Source organism: Diabrotica undecimpunctata, chromosome 2, assembly GCF_040954645.1.
Source record: "Diabrotica undecimpunctata isolate CICGRU chromosome 2, icDiaUnde3, whole genome shotgun sequence".
In the NCBI taxonomy this organism is placed as follows: Eukaryota; Metazoa; Arthropoda; class Insecta; order Coleoptera; family Chrysomelidae; genus Diabrotica; species Diabrotica undecimpunctata.
The window spans coordinates 21,136,213-21,153,312 of record NC_092804.1 but is presented as its reverse complement, the minus strand read 5'-3'; the positions used below and the strand labels follow the sequence as shown (position 1 = coordinate 21,153,312).

Below are 17,100 nucleotides of genomic sequence, written 5' to 3'. Positions count from 1 at the left end.
TATTTGAGTTGATTCTGTCGAAAGCATTTTAGAAACAAAATATTTTGTCATAAGATCTGCTCTCTGAGGGTAATTGGTTCACGTTATTAAACTAGTTATATAAAAATAGTATACAAAGTAAATAGTAATTTCAGCTTCACAAAAAATTCATTTAGATTAATTTTATATGTAATAATGTTTGTCCAGGTGTTATCTCGGAGAATGTCAAAGCTTATTTAAGAAAAACAATCTGAAGGTCCATGATGTTCTGACTTCTAACTGACTAACTTCCAATGATTATTACAGTTCTTTCAGAGTTGGTGTTCTTGAGAGCAGCTTTGAAGCTATGCTAAAGCCACCTTATTAGCTAAGCATGGTTATTACAGTTAGGGAATTTATTAACAATCCTCCACATAGCTTTAAAAGCAATAATAAATCTGCAGAAAATAACATAAACAGAATTTTTTTATAAAATCTTATAAGCAGCTCTCTCTATATTACCAAAATGTTAAGGGAGTTGAACAGAATTGGATCTATTGTGCAATAATGCTTCTTCAAATGGATATGACGTTATCATATTGGTGAATACATGGCTCTGCCAGGAAATTTTTGATATTGAACTTGGCTTGAATGGTTATTTAATGATTAGGAAAGACAGACACTCTATTGCTACTGGCAAAATACGTATTGGTGACATTATTATTGCTGTGAGAAACTTATTTTTCTCACCACAAATTAATATTTCTGATGGTGATTATCACTGTTAACAACTATTTGTAATTATACAGAATAAAGATTGTATTGGCAGTGATTTTATTTCACCCAGTTCAAGGTCTGAAATATATGAAGCTCATTGCCTAACGTTATAATACGTATGTAACATGTTTTCTGACAATATTATATACTGTGTTGGTCATTGAGCCCCATGCTCTTCAATTTGATCATGAATGAAATCATCAAGCGCAACAAACGAAGAGGATACAGAATGGAAAACAAAGAAATAAAAATACTCTGTTACGCTGACGACGCAATATTGATAGCCCAAGATGAAGATAATCTACAAAGACTGGTCCACAGATTTAACATAAGACCAAAAGAATTCAATATGACAATCTCGTCTCAGAAAACTTAAACAATAGTAGTCAGCAAAGTACCAACCAAATGTAAAATAGAAAGTGATGGCATCAGTATTGAACAAGTAATGGAATACCTGGGAATTGCACTGTCTAGCTATGGAGATCTGGAAAAGGAAGTGAGAGATCAAGTATACAAAGCAAATAGACTGACAAGATACTTAATAACACGATATGGCGAAACAGGCACATTAACGCTGATGAAGTCAAGAATTTATAAATCCAGTGTAATACCAATAATGACATATGTCTCAGAAACAAGACCCAACACAGCCACAACGCTAAAGCTACTGGAAATGGCAGAGGTGAGAGTACTGAGAAGAATTACAGGAAATATCGTGAGAGATCGAAAGAGAAGTGACGAAAATGTAACGTACAATGTATAAATGAATGGACACAAAATAGAAAAACAGAATGGAATAACCACATAAGCAGAATGGAGGAGACCCGTGTTGTCAAAATAGTAAGAGATAAGTCACCAATCGGCAGAAGAAGTATCGGCCGACCGCGCAAAAAGATGGAGTGACAACCTTCGATAGAGGTATTAATCCGCCAATGAACAAGTAGAATTGCTTATAAAGACGAAGAAGTGTTGGTGACTATGTGACTATAATCTTTCGGGCATTTCATGGACTAACAAGATCGACGGCTTGGTCACTGTTGGAGGAGTGCTATCAACCGATGTTATTATTGATGTCTTTCTAATTTCTATCAGTTAAACAAAATACTGAATAATTATAATGGAATGTGAGATTTAGTATTCAATAACTGATTTTTATATAGTATTGAGGCTGCAGATGTTCTGGTTCCTTGTGATCCTTATCATCCTGCACTTACTATTGGTACTTTTCTGGAAGCTCTAGATTGCGTGTCTGGGAATGAAAAAAAATACGATTTTCTACATTCAGACTATGAAAGGTTAGCCAAAATATTTTTATCGATAAACTGATCAATTATTTTTGAGTTTAAATTCCGAGATATGTGTTGAAATTGTTTGCAATATTTTGTACGAATAAACCAGCATGTTTATTTGATCACCACTAAAAATAAGATATTCCCTGTAGGATTTCATAGAAAACTGAAGCATCTTATCTCTTCTAAGAACGCTTGTTATGCACAGTAGAAAAGAACATGCTACGTTAGCGATTATGATGAATTGTGTAGATGTGTAAGCAAAAAAGTAGGGACTGCTACATGTCGTTTATAAAAAATACTGAGGAGTCGCTCAATTGACATATAAAATCTTTTTTTAATTTGGTTAATTGTATGAGAAATTAGATGTGGAGTGAGACAGGGATGCGTATTGTCGTCAATTCTTTTTAATGCCTACTCCGAAGAGATCCTGAAAAACGTCTTGAGGGTGAAACAGCTGGAATAAAGGTAAATGAAGTTTCCATTAAAAACATTAGATATGCGGACGACACTGTGACTTTAGCCGAAAATATTGAAGAGCTTCAGAGACTGGTGACCAGAATACCGGAGTATGGAAAAGAGTATGGTCTAACAATGAATGTCAAGAAGACGAAATTTATGAGAATATCGAAAACTCAAAGAAATAACGAGAATCTTCTAATAAACGGAACCAACGTGGAACAAGTGGACAAATATGCTTATCTGGGAACAATGATTAACTCCACAAATCATTAAATTCAGGAGATCAAAATCAGAATAGAAAAGGCTAGAGCAAATTTCTATTCCTAAAATGTTCAAGGCTTTAGTGACTAATTTTTTGAAAGTTAATATAAAGAATCAGCTTCATACTGGTCAGCCTGGCTTCCTGCCTAGTCGTTTAACTTCTAAGAACCTACTAGTTTACACCGATTACTTTATAAATGCACTGGAAAACAGGTCTCAGGTGGATTCCATTTATACTGATTTGTCTAAAGCATTTGACAGGATAGACCATTGCCTTTTATTGGATAAACTCGAATTTTTTGGTGTATCTGGCGAATTCTTTACTGGTTGAACAGTTATATACAATATTGATCTTTGTGTATCAAACTGAAGGGCTTTACTTCAACTGAACACTTTCCAAGCTCTGGAGTGCCCGATGGTACCCATTTGGGACTGCTTCTCTTTGCAGTTTTTGTTGATGATGCTATCAGACCCTTGACTGACTGTGAAGTCTTAGCAAATGCAGATGACACAAAATTGTTTTGTATTATTCGAGACTATTCTAATTATATTGAGTTACAGAAATCATTGGACAGTTTTGCGAACGTGTGTTAATAACAAATTAATTATAATTCGTGAAAAATGTCAGGTGATCGAGTTTTATCGACCTCTTGAGCCTACGGTAGTTAATTATAATTTAGAAAATATTTTGATTAAGGAGGTCAATAATGTCAGAGATCTAGGTGTGCTTTTTAAGAGAAATTTGTTCTTCAATCTACATATAGATCTTATATGCAACAATGCTATGAAACAGTATGATTTAATTAAGGGACATACCAGACATTTTCGTAGGATTGTATCTCTAAAAACTCTATATTTTTCTCTTGTCCGATCCCAACTTAAAAATTCAACTGTGGTCTGATTTCCCTTTACTCAAGAATGTATCGAAAAGTTAGAGAGAGTTCGAATAAGATTTCTGATGTACTGTTCTTTTAAATTTCATAGATCTTGTCTCTATTCTTACTCTGGTACGATTAATTTCTTAGATCTTGATTCTCTTGTTACCAGACGAGTTAACTTTGACTTGATTTTTATGTTCAAGCTTGTTAATGGAATAATCCAATCTCCTGAATTACTTCAGCTAATTTGTGTTAATATTCCTTCCCATTCATTGCGTCAGAATGCACTTGACACGGTACGTCACAATGGCTAATAGGGAACGGAAGTATTTGTCTAATTGTTTCCATAAAATTAATTTAAATTTTGTATTAAATAAATTTTTAATAAAATATTACCAAATTAATTCCTATATTTTAAGAAAATAATGTATTTCTTTATTATTTGTAGGTTCCTCACACTCTTTTGTAATTGCTTGCCTCAACCCACAGTCCTTCGAGTCTGGGACCTCATTCTTCTGGAAGGAAACGAAGTATTGTTACGAACAGCTTTGGCAATATGGCAGGTCCTGGCCGAGAGAATCTTCAGTGTCAGAAGCGCCGACGAATTCTATTGTATGATGGGGGTGCTAACCAGGGAACTACTAGAATCCGAACTCGTAGATGGAAACGTCTTAATAAAGGCAGTTGTCGCTATCGGAACCCTAACAGAACTAACAACACTCAGGGAACACTATATGTACAATATAAACCCGTGGGGAACAAACCTACCCCAAGTTGTGGACAAACAATTAAAGTTGTATCCGAAACAGACTATCGCCTTAGATATCAGCGGTCTAAAACAGCAATATGCTAAGTTAAAACATAGACAAAGACAAGCACATATTATATTTAGTGCAGCTATTTCCAGGCAGCCTCCTGCTGCACCTCCCGTAACCATGAACCATTTGTTACTAGGTAAAAGTGCTTTGATACCTGCGAAGAGAATAGGTCCGCCAAAAGGTGCTATTCCTCCAGCTAGGCAAGTAGCGCCTAGTACTTTACATTGGAAGGACGCCCCCAAACAAAGCTCCAGTTCTAGTTCGAGCGATACAGAGCTGTGTGATGAAGGCGGAGATACTTCCGATGAAGAAGAAGAAAAAGGTCAATTCGATAATCTACCTATTGATAGTGATACCAATCTTATGAAAAATGACAATATAAGTGCCACTGTAGACGTAGGAACACACAGTTCACCTTCTAAAACCAACTCCATTCCGACTAACACGTTAGCTGTTGACGATAACTTAATTATGTTTAAATCTGAGTCTGACGAGGAAAGTTTTGATTTCGAGCAATTTCTGCACGATCGCCTTAAAGTGAATGACGTAGCGGAAGAAAAAGTGAATTACGCGAGACGAAACAGCGAAAGAGCACTACAAATAATCCAGGAAAACTCCCTGATACTCCATAGGATATTACAGTGTCAGTCTAGATCGTCGCCCTCGCCTCCGCTTTTGGAAACAATGGAAACGACAATGGAGCAAGACTTAGCGACGTCTTTACATAACAGCCATTCATTCATTGAAAGCACTGCAGTAACGGGAGTTGATAAGCCATTTGATAGCGATGCAATGCAAAAACAGATCGATTTTGAATATAATAGTCCAGTAAGTCAGACGGAGGAATTAAAATCTCCTGAATATGGGTCAAAGTATACGAGTATACTCGAAAAAAGTAAAAGTTTGGACGAAAAATATCATGAGTTAATATTGAATAAACCGGTATCCAAAACTTTTGAGCAACTTAGTACAAATTTTCCTACGGATGCTAATAAAATCGATTCCATAACACAATCAAAATCACCGGAAGTTTTTACTATTAATGAAGAAACTGCGAACGAGACAAATACTGATCAGCCAAACGTATTTACCTTTGATGGTTTGGATATTCCTCCAGTACAAAAGTCCAACTGGAGAGAGGAACTTAGCTCGGTGCTTAACGCCAACAAACAAGCTTTAAATAAAAAGTACGATGAAGAAGGTAGCCATAAAAACGATGAGGAAGATTTTAGTTTCCCTCCTGAAGATAAATATAATTTCATTGATTTTAAAACCGATGAAAGTGATACAGATTATACTATTAAAGAAGCTTCTGATGTTGGCATTATTTTAGATTCAAAAGAAAAACGGGAATCGTATTATCCCTCTTCTAATAATGAAGGGTATGAATTTAAACTTCCAGAATTATCACCTATGGAAGCAAAGCCATTAGAAATAGACTTTAAAAGTTATTTACACATTTCTAATGAGCATGAAAATGATAATAACAGTGACTTCAAACCATACTTTAAAAGACAAAAATCTGACAATTTTCCAGAAGATTCAGATTCAGGTATTTTATCCGCCAGTAGGTGTTCTAGTGATCCAGATAAACTTCATCAACCGCTTAACCTTTCCGAATATAGGTTTGATGCAAACCTAGTTGATAACAATTTTTTGGCATCGCAAAATTTCGGACAATCCTCTGAATCTTTAACGAGTCCGATAGGGCAAAAACCTTCTACCACTTGTTATAGTTTTCTCACCACTGATGAAGAAGGCAAATCGTTAAAGACATACCTAGAGGATGCAAGTATATGTGATATTAACCCAATTACCAAATCATTTAACGTAGATGTAGTACCATGTTCTAGCTCAACTTTAAAATCTCCTTTATCTCCTTTGAAATCGCCCCTTAAATCACCTTATCGATCTCCGAGTTCCCCTAACGCAACTTTTAATCCTTTTCCTGTTCCTCTAAGTTCGAGGCAGAACAAGGAGGTGCAGTTGAAACTTGGGCTGTACAAAAAGTAGCAATTTTTCCTTCTTAAATCTAGATGAGTCCTATTTCATATATCAGTCTAGAAGTAAAAGTACCTTTGATGAACTGTATATGACAAAGAAAAGCCAAAAGAGGGTGAATTTGATTTTGAAAAATGGTGATAGTAATATTCTACTGTAAAATCTGACAAATATATTTAATATATGCCAACGATTACAATTTTTTTAAAGATAATTATATAAGATTATGCAGGGTATTGTAAAATTGTGTTATTAGGTATTCTTAAGTTGTGTTGAGTTATACCAGGTCTAAGTCTCCTGAGCCTCCAGATATTTTCACTAAACTGTTCACTACTCATTGCAATAGGTCTAGGGATGGCGGACGGTTCATTTACACCAGGGGAGGCAAACTCGTCGATCACTGCTCCTAGGTCAGTCGATCGGGGGCAAAGAAAAAATTATCGGTATAATATACCTACCTATTCCCGTAATAAATATTACGAAAATTATTGGATTGCTAGAAGGAGTACTAAACGGAATTACATAAACTCCATGTAGTTTATTTGGAATGTTGTTTTTGACTGATCGAACAAGAGATGAAGCTTTCGTTAATCTTTGAAGTATCGTTAATCGTTAGTACCTTAAATCTTTACTACGACGACCTTTACTAGTTGGAAATTTTAATTCAGTAGACAAGCTTTAAGTAAACTTCTGACAAACATTTGTAATCTGTTTATCTTGCCAAATTTCAAATAATTTTAAATTCTTCGTCACTGGTCTATGACATATCCATTTCTATATATTTAAAAATCTGACCATAAAAACAAATTCTGTTCATAATTGAATTCAACATGATTTAAGAATTATCCTCTTGTAAAATATAATACCAGAAAGAAAACAACCTCTTTTAGAAAGTTCCAAAATTATTTAGCATATCGACCTATCCGCAACACGTGACGTCATTGTGGAAACGTAACTTTTACAGAGATGAGCGATGTGATTAGAGCGGCGAAGACGTAGAGAGACGTGATTAAACAAATTAATTCTGTCGAAACTTTGCGGGAAAGTTTTGACGAGTTGTAAGAGAAATACTTTCTTCTAGACTGACGTGTAATCGTATAATTAATAAATAATATCTAAAATATCTATTTTTTACTAAGCTTTGCGTGAGACGCAGCAACTGCGCTCTCCTTTGTTTAAGCAAACTACTGTAGGTTTTTGGTGGAGTATTATAACAAATATTATGCAACGTGCATTGATTGTGTAATACTTTTATCTCAATAAGGGTTATGCGGACTTAATGTGTCCACAGATGATTTTAAAAATGAATGTACAATGCTTAATTACCTGTTTGTCAAAATGTTATGTGTCACCTGTCACTTAGATATCAATTATATTACATTTATACTAAAATAAACATAATTGTTACTCAAAGTTTAGGTATATGTAAAATAAAAGTCTTCAATTATGAGCTCAAATTGGGTGTTCCCCTTCAGTTTTGCTAGTAGCCGGTTTACTGGAATAATTGAAAAACCAATAATTAGGTCCCCAACCTAAAAATAATATAGCATAAAGCATTTTATGCTTCTTCTTCTTTGCGTGCTGTCTCCGTTTTGGAGTTTGGTTATCATCATTGCTATTTGAATCTTAGATACAGTTGTACGAAACAGTTGATTGAAGTTACAACCAAGCCACCCTCTTAAGATTGGTAGGAGAAGAAGGGGTAATATCGCGCGGCAAAGCAAAATCATCCAAGAAATTTACATTTTACACAATAAACACTTGACAAATTGGCAAACTCTGCACAAATATGTTTTTGTTTTAAAATGTTATAAGAATAAAAAAAAATAAAATGTATATTACTAAAATATTGTACGGTACACATGCTTTTCGCAATATTGCCCCACCCGGTGAGGTATATCGCTTAGCTAGTGGGGCATTATCGTGCAGGTTATTTGAGCTGGAAAAGTAACAAAAAAATAAAATAATTAAAGAAATTTTAAATAAACTTCAAAACACTCTAATACATTATGAATGTACTTAACAGGTTTTTTAAATATTATATTAAAAGAAACGTAGTTTTGATACTTCTGCTTTCTTAATATTTTCTTTGCACCCATCGCATTGAAAACCTTCAGCTGATTCCCAAACACTACAAGCTGCATGTTCCCATACTCCACACTTGATGCAGTGGGACAAAAATTCCTTGTTTTTACCAAATTCATCGCATATGATGCATACTTCATTGGCTACAGGACGATTGTGATAGAGATCCGAATTACTACTATCTGATTGCTTGATTGAACGAAATTTAATATACTTACGAAGCTTACTTTGTTTTAAAATGACCACTTACCTATTATTATTTTACAAGAGCATACGATTATAAAAAAAGCTATCTCCTTTGTGCTTTCATCTACCACGTGCAACCATGTAGGTAAGTCTACTGAGCGGACAGTTGACCGTTTTTACATAGTTGCCAGCTTTCCCTAACACCATACACTTGATTGCATTTTTTATTGTGTGATCCATTATACACATTTGTGGTCTGCGCGATATTATCCATCACGATATTACCCCTCCTTCGCCTAGCGAAAGTCCAAGATATTTTAGTCACTGGTAATTCAAGGGCTTCAACGGGAATGTCAATCGGTTTTTAAAAGTCTACAGAGAGCTGTAAATGAAAATAATTAGAAATTTAAAATAATAATTTTTACAATTCCAAAATAATCCAAGATAAGATTAAAAGAGAATTCAATATATGATGGTTAAAATGTATACAAAAACTTGAACATTTGAAAGCGTGCACATGGAAATAAGTATTTGTTATATTACTTCACCAAACAAGCAAAATACTTTTCAGATAGGTAGTTAATTACTATATTAGTAAAACTCAATATTATAATTAATAAAGTACTGACAATGACTGGTTGTATTTTATCAGAATAGTTGCAAAAATAGTTTGTTTCCTTGGAGGAATTGTAAAAACATGATTATTATGTGTTGGTTAAAGTCTTGATGACATAAACTTGCCGTTTATCGTATAATAAGGTCATAAAAATAACAGGTGTTACATTTGTATTACTTTATTAACTTAACCCAATTCACTAGATTATATAATACTGAGATAGGCCTTCTAGACCGATAGCTTGACAATTGCCTTCCATTGTCTTTGGTTTTCGTTCTTTATTCGCCAGTTTTGAGCGTCTTTCTGTTTTAGGACCTTCTCCATCTCATTGAACCTTTTTCTAGGAGTTCATACTGTTCTTTTACTTCCCAACTCTGTTTGATTCGGTTTCTTTGTGTACTCTTTCTTTACTCATTCTTTTTAAATGTCTTAGCCATATTAATCTCATTGCTTTGGATACTTGGCCTATTGCATGTTCCCCATACAAATCCAATACCTCAATGTTCATTCTTCTTCTAGAGAAAATTCCTAAAATTCTTCCTAAAATTTTTCTTTTCCATTTGTCAATTTTTTCTCTTCTGCTTGGATTGAAGTCCAAGTCTAAGACCCGTTGCATATTGAACCCAGTCGGGACCCAGCACACGCCAGCGAAATCCGTGGACAGTTTTGTGAAGCACGGTTAGAAGCGAGTTATTGCAAATTGAACCCACTCTACGACCAGCTCATGCACATGCCGGTCACACGTGGAAAGGTTTGTTATCAGCCTACAGTTTTCCTGGGTCGTGTCATGCGTGTTCCACTCCCACTACTCCCTGTTGTTTAATTTTACTTGTTTTTGTTTCCAAGATGGACATAACGTATGGTCCTAAAGTTTTGGGAAAAATTTCACCTGGTCTGATTGAGAAGCAAAATGCATTTAACAAAGAACGCCATGGAATTGAAATGTCATCAGTTATTGACATTTAATAAACAAAGCAGAATATTTTGGTTTGTGCTATTCAAAATGTCTTATAAAATTGATATTAGTCGAGGTGTTTATAATATGGTTGGGCGAATGTCGAAACGAGATATTGTTAATATTTATCGAGATCAAAACATAAGCAAATCGACAATTTATCGCACAATCAGAGAATTTGAAGAAGGTATACCATGTGTTAACTTGCGTAAAAGTGGCCGACCGTGGATTTTGAACCATATAAGAGAGGCAAGACTGATTGAAGCAGCTAAGAACAAAATTGGAGTCTCACAGCGAAAACTGGCCAGAAGATTTCATGTTGGAAAGACTACAGTATACAGGACCCTATCGAGTAACAATATTATCTACCGGAAAAGAAGGAAAGCTCCAAAATACACAGAGGATCAATTGGAGAGAATTCCGAGATGTTGCCGCGCGTTAAGGCGAGTGCATTTCGTCAATAAATCGAAACTTTACTTTACCTTTGTACCGAAAGCAGACAATCCCCCCAACCTACCTCAGGCTCGTCCAATTGAAGAGTTCTGGGCAATATTAAGTCGGAATGTCTATAATAACGGATGGGAAGCACAAAATCAGGAACAGTTAAGACACCGCATATATACAAAAATTAGAGAAATTGACGCCGAGGTCGTCCAAAGGATGATGCAACGTGTCAGGGGAATTATTAGGCAAATCGAAAATAATGGTCCCTTGTCTGTCATTTGAATTTTGATTTGTAATAAGGATAGTTAAGTTAAATTGTTGAATAATTTAATAAAAATATAAGATTATTGTGGTCACAGTTATATGCTTTTCGGGATCATCCCATGGTATATGATACCAGCCACGAGGATTATATGAGGACGAAATTAAAAGATGAAGTATGGGAGAAAATAGGAAATGATTATATCATGGACTTTCGACAACTGGCTTCGAGTAAGGTGAAAAGATTCCTTGATAACGTTGTCTGGAATTTCTTTAGATAACCTAAACTCTCCACGGCTTTCTCTTTTTTTAAATACTGATTTTTCTTCCCTCTTTTTTCATTTTTAATTAAATTACACATAATCATAACGTGTTCATCTTGCGATTCAGAGTCCAGTAAATTGATTAACAAATGCTTATCGATTTAAGTCATTTTAGTAATTGGTCACGGCGACAGCCCACGGATGCGTTCAATATGAGCTGCGCTAGAAAAATAAATGCACGGATCGCCTGTGGCCTCGGCTTGTGTTGGGCATCGGCTGGGTTCATGCGCCAGGCCTAACTTGCGTACAACACTGTTAGTCTCGACATTGTCCTATAGATATGTAATTTTACTTTTCTTTAGAAATATACAGTAGTTTTCTACTGCATATTTTATAAGTTCAACTTTATGGTTCTACTGTGCAAATTTCGCGAAAATGTAAACTTATATTAAGAAACCGCCAACATATAAATTGTGCCACTTTGAACCGAAGTTGCCTGCGTTTGGTTTCTGCTAACGGAGCCTTCTAGAAAACCGCACATGTACTGTTTTAACTGAAAATGGAAACATTCATTGGAATCAACTTTGAACTAGATTACATACATGACCATTTTCTTTTTACTATTTTTTTCAAATTCTTGCTGTAATTAAGAGATTTGAGCACGCGTAAATACCATAGAAAATTGTTTACGTACTAATCAAAAATACATAAATCTACAAAATTTATACGAAAAACCTATGCCGATAAAAGCAAGTTTGATCATTAAGACAACCTAATTATTATTCCATTAGTGATTTTTAATTCTGCGTTACACATGAACACAAAAAGACTTGGTATCTAGCTGGCACTAGATACTACTAACTATTGCAAAATGCAAAGAAAGGAATTAACAAAAAAGGAAATACACAGGTTAAAGTCAAAAAGAAGTTACTGTACAAAAACAGCTTCAAAGTCAGTGTCAAAATATTATCAAATTCGTAGATTACAAACATTAGTGCCATGTTTAAAGCGGAAATCAAAATCACTGATACAAAACATTATTCAATATTTTTATTTATCAGATAAATGAATGCTGTCTCCAAATTTTTAGTTGTATTCCCGGTTTAAACTCTTTTTTTTTTTTCTACTTACTACTGGAGTTTCTTAAATTTATAATGGACGTCATTATCTAAGTCAGTGGTCTAAGTTGGACAAAGCACAGTTGGACATTGTTGCCAGATTACAAAAAAATCCTGAAATCATTTTAAATCAAATGTAATACATTGTAGACCAGTCCATGGAAAAATTTTAATGAGTTATTTGATCAAGCATGAATAACATATAAATCAACACTACAATATGTAATAACAACTTTAGAAACTATGCTGCCAATTCTTATTGGCACACAAAGCATGGGGGCTTAAATTAAAGGTTCTGTCTTAAATTCTGTACATTCAAAATGTACGGACGTGCGATTGTTTGTGATGTTATTGTTTAAATTCATCGTTTTTTGGGCATATTTAAAATGCCTCACATTTGTTACCAAAACCCAAAACCGAAATTTCAGACGTTATGTTTTAAAAATTGGCATCTAATAATGAAAATTCCATAGTGACCGGTTGATGGAAATGATAAATATGATTGATCTCTCGAGAATCGTAAAAAATGGTAAAAATCGCTAAACCTTTATTTAATAATGAAATAATGAAAATTTCATGGTGATTGGTCAATGAAAGTGATAAATGTTATTGATCTCATGAGAATTGCAAAAAAGGGTCAAAATCGATTAACGTTTATTTAATTAACACCTTTATAGAAACTGACAGTTAAAACATACCCCGGAGCAGATGTCAACTCAGACCATAACCCGCTGATAGCTAGAATGCACGTAAAATTCAAAAAAAATTGTAGTACCTAAAAATAAACCAACGTTTGATTATACAAAATTAAGAAAAAAAGATATACATCAAAAAGTGATGCAACAAGTCAACTCAAATCTATCAGAAGTAGAAGAAGAAATCTTAACATCAGAAGATGTCAATGAAAAGTGGAGCAATATTCAGAAAGCATTACTAAAGGCTGCAGAAGAAAATTTAAAGTCTGAAAAGGCCAATAAAAAACAGAAGTGGATGACTTCAGAAATTCTAGCAATAATGGAAGAGAGGAGAAAAGCCAAAGGGAGAAATGAGCCAAAATATCAAGAACTACAAAGTAGATTTAAAGTAGAGATATAAAAGGCCAAGGAAAAGTGGTTAACAGATCAATGCATAGAAATAAAATGGTATGACAAAAAATACGACAGCTTTAATATGCATAAAAAAATAAAAGAACTAATAAATACCAAAAAGCGAGCACACTATGGGATGCTCAAAGATGATAATGGTAAACTCATTGGAGACGTCAAAGATAAACTAAGATTTCGGCAAGAATACATAATGAAACTATTCGACGATGATAGAATGATACAAGAAGAACCACAGGAACAAACAGGACCGAAAATAATAATGTGCTAATTAGAACAGACAATTAGAAATGCAAAGACCGCAAAATCAGTAGGCCCAGATCAGATACCCACAGAGCTAATTAAATGCATTGCATGCATAAACACTGAATATACTTTTAGATATGTTTAACAAAGTATATACAACAGGAGTAATACCCGAAGATTGGTTGCTGTCCACGTTTGTAACACTACCAAAGTCAGTACATGCGACAAAATGCTTCCAGTACAGAACAATTTCCTTAATAAGCCACACACTTCAATGACACCCAGTTTGGATTCAGAGGAGGACTAGGAACGAGAGAGGCTATGTTCGCTTTTAACGTTCTCGCGCAAAGACGACTAGATATGAACCAGGATCTCTATGTCTGCTTTATAGATTATCAAAAGGCTTTTCATAGAGTACGACATCAGAAGCTCGTAAAACTGTTAAAAGAAAAGAATGTGGAAAGTAGAGATACACGGGTTATTGTCAATCTGTACTGGAATCAAAAAGCAAAGGTTAGAATCGAAAATGTCGATACAGAAACTATAGAAATCAAAACGGGTGTTAGACAGGGTTGCGTGCTGTCCCCATTGTTATTCAATCTGTACAGCGAAGCTATTTTTAAGGAAGGAATATCAGAGGAACAACAGGGTATATCAATAAACAGAAAAATCTTGAACAACATAAGATTCTGTTTTTGTAGACAGTCTAGAAGCACTGCAATGCTTAGTAAATAGATTACATCAAGTTAGTATCAAATATGGACTACAAATGAACGTTGAGAAAACCAAGTGCATGATTATTTCTAAGCAACATACAGTAGGAAGGCTAGATATCGAGGAAAAACAAGTAGAAAGAGTGAATAACTACAAATATCTGAGAACCTGGGTAAATGAAAACAATGACCAAGGTAGAGAAATAAGGACACGCATTGAAATTGCAAGACAAGCATTTATAAAAATGAAAACAATGTTTATTAATCGAGACCTTCCTCTGGAGCTGAGGATAAGAGCCTTAAGATGCTACGTGTTCTCGACTTTGTTGTATGGAATGGAAAACTGAACACTAAAAGTGGATTATATAAAGAAGTTGGATTCATTTGAGTTGTAGTGCTATAGAAGATTTGAAAATACTATGGACCCAACGAGTTACAAATGCAGAATAGAAGGCTACAAAAGGATTGCGAGGTCATAAAGCGCATCAAAACAAGAAAGCTGGAATATTTAGGCCACATTACCAGAAGTGCGAAATATGAGATATTAAGGCTCATAATGCAAGGTAAAATCAAGGATAAAAGATCCATAGGAAGACGAAGAATTTCCTGGCTAGGAAACCTAAGAGAGTGGTGTAGTTGCAGCTCAGTAGATCAGAGCAGCCGCCAATAAGGTACGGATAGCTGTGATAATAGCCAACCTCCGATAGGAAGAGGAACTACAAGAAGAAGAAGAAACTGACTTCATTTGCGTCAACATAAAAAATTTTATAAGAAAAGCTGCACTTTTCAGCTTTAAAACTCATTTTGATTTTTGCCGATAAGATAATCTAATCAAAAGTATCGAATTTTACCGTCCAGTTGATACAAATTTTATTTAAAATTGATTTCTGGAGCCTACCTAACATTGAAAATCACCTATCGCTACAAGCGTTGTTTCTGAAAGAACGATTTATCATCATAAACAGTGCTAATAAACATTTTTAATTAAAACTATCTCAGCTACATTTTTTATTTGAAATATTTTTTCTATGGTGTACAGATTCTTTTCTTCCCCCGACATTCTCTGCAAAATTCAGCTTGTTCGTATGATTTTTAAAGGTCAAATCTCTAATGACTGGACTAAAATAAATTGAGTTTTATATTTTTTTATAGGTCAGATCGATGGGAAAGGGTGAACATACGTACGGTGGAATAAATTCTTTGAAAATCATCATCTACGAACTTGTAATCATGAAATTTTTAAAGAAATAATATATTGAAGACCATAAAACAGGTCCTTTAAATATTATGAAACAGTGCCAGGATTAAGCTTTTTATTATGTTAAAAACAACCAAAAAAACTACATTTGCCGCTGCGCTACTGATGAGTGGATAATCATGTAAACAAGGTACTCGGGTCGAATCGGAACGAAAATGAGGATCCGCATCGAATCTTCGTAACTTGCGCATAACTAACATAAATTGTCACGTTGGGATTTTGCTGTTATTTTTTTCTATAAATAAATATATATTAGTATATAATTTTTTATGAATGTAAGTCTTAATATCTTATTTTGTCCTAGAATAGAACAAAAACGGAGGAATTTTTAAAAATTTGGAGACCATTCCTGAGACAGTTAGTGCTAATAATTAGAGATTTTAATTAATATTAACGATTATAAAAACTTTCTAGCTGTATAGTTTACTAAAAGTAATAATAAGAAGAAGCTTATTTTTTTCGTACCTTAAAAAATTATGTAAAGATTATATTTCTTACGAAAAAACGCTGAAATAAAAACTAACAACAAAACGGAGTACATCAAACATTAAACTGAAATATGAAATAAAAAAAAGTTTAATGAAATTTAATAATCACAAGTTTTGTAGGTTAACTAGCAATTGAGGCTTGTTTTAAAACGAAAAAGTTTGCTCCAACTTTTTATCAGAATAATTTTAAAAAACAAGACGAACCACTTTTCATAACTGGTCTGTAGATATGTTATTTTTTGACAAAAGTTCTTTTGTAAGGGGGATGGATGGGTATCATAATATTGAGTTTTATATTTAAATGCCCTCTGGAAATCAAAGCTGACGTATTTTGTATCTATTTTTATAAATATCACAATATGAACTGATCTATTATTTAAGGTGCATCGATGCATCTATAAATCGATGCATAATATCGATGCAAAATTTACAATATTATTAAAATCTCCTATTAGTAGCACAAACCATATTTATTTATGCTAAATAATCAAATAGATACTAAGTAAATATGTATATCCTTGTTGATACTATTTTGCGCTGTGCCAGGTCCGTTCTAAAAATATTTTGTAGAAAATAATATATTTCCTTAAAGTTGTTATGCGATAATAAAACGTTAATTGACTAAAAAACTTTATTTAAACCTCATTCTCAATCCGCTAACTCCTTTTTTAGTAGGTACTTCTCTCTTTTTCACACGTTCCTTCTATAGCACAGGGAATTGACGACCCAAGAATGATCGACCCAAGAACGCTACCTTGAGAAAGGCCTACCTTTATAAGATGTAGATTGGTTATTTCGGCTTCATATTTTACCTGGAAATATCTTTTGTTTTGTACGAGTATAGTATGTCATACATGTTCTGGTGTAGCTCCTTTTTTGTTTATACTGTAGTCCCTGAAGCCACACCTTGTCAAAAGCTT

General features: G+C 34.1%; 1 protein-coding gene across 3 annotated transcripts in view; it reads left to right on the top strand.

Annotated features, from left to right (window-relative positions):
* LOC140434312 (uncharacterized) overlaps positions 1-16,781 on the top strand; it is a 162,028-nt gene extending 145,247 nt beyond the window's left edge. For all 3 annotated transcript variants that reach the window (XM_072522476.1, XM_072522475.1, XM_072522477.1), the window contains one exon: positions 4,074-16,781. In XM_072522476.1, coding sequence (XP_072378577.1) covers positions 4,074-6,456 — 2,383 coding nt within the window. In that variant the 3' untranslated portion in view covers positions 6,457-16,781. The remainder of the gene's footprint in view (positions 1-4,073) is intronic.
* Positions 16,782-17,100: the final 319 nt, after the last annotated feature.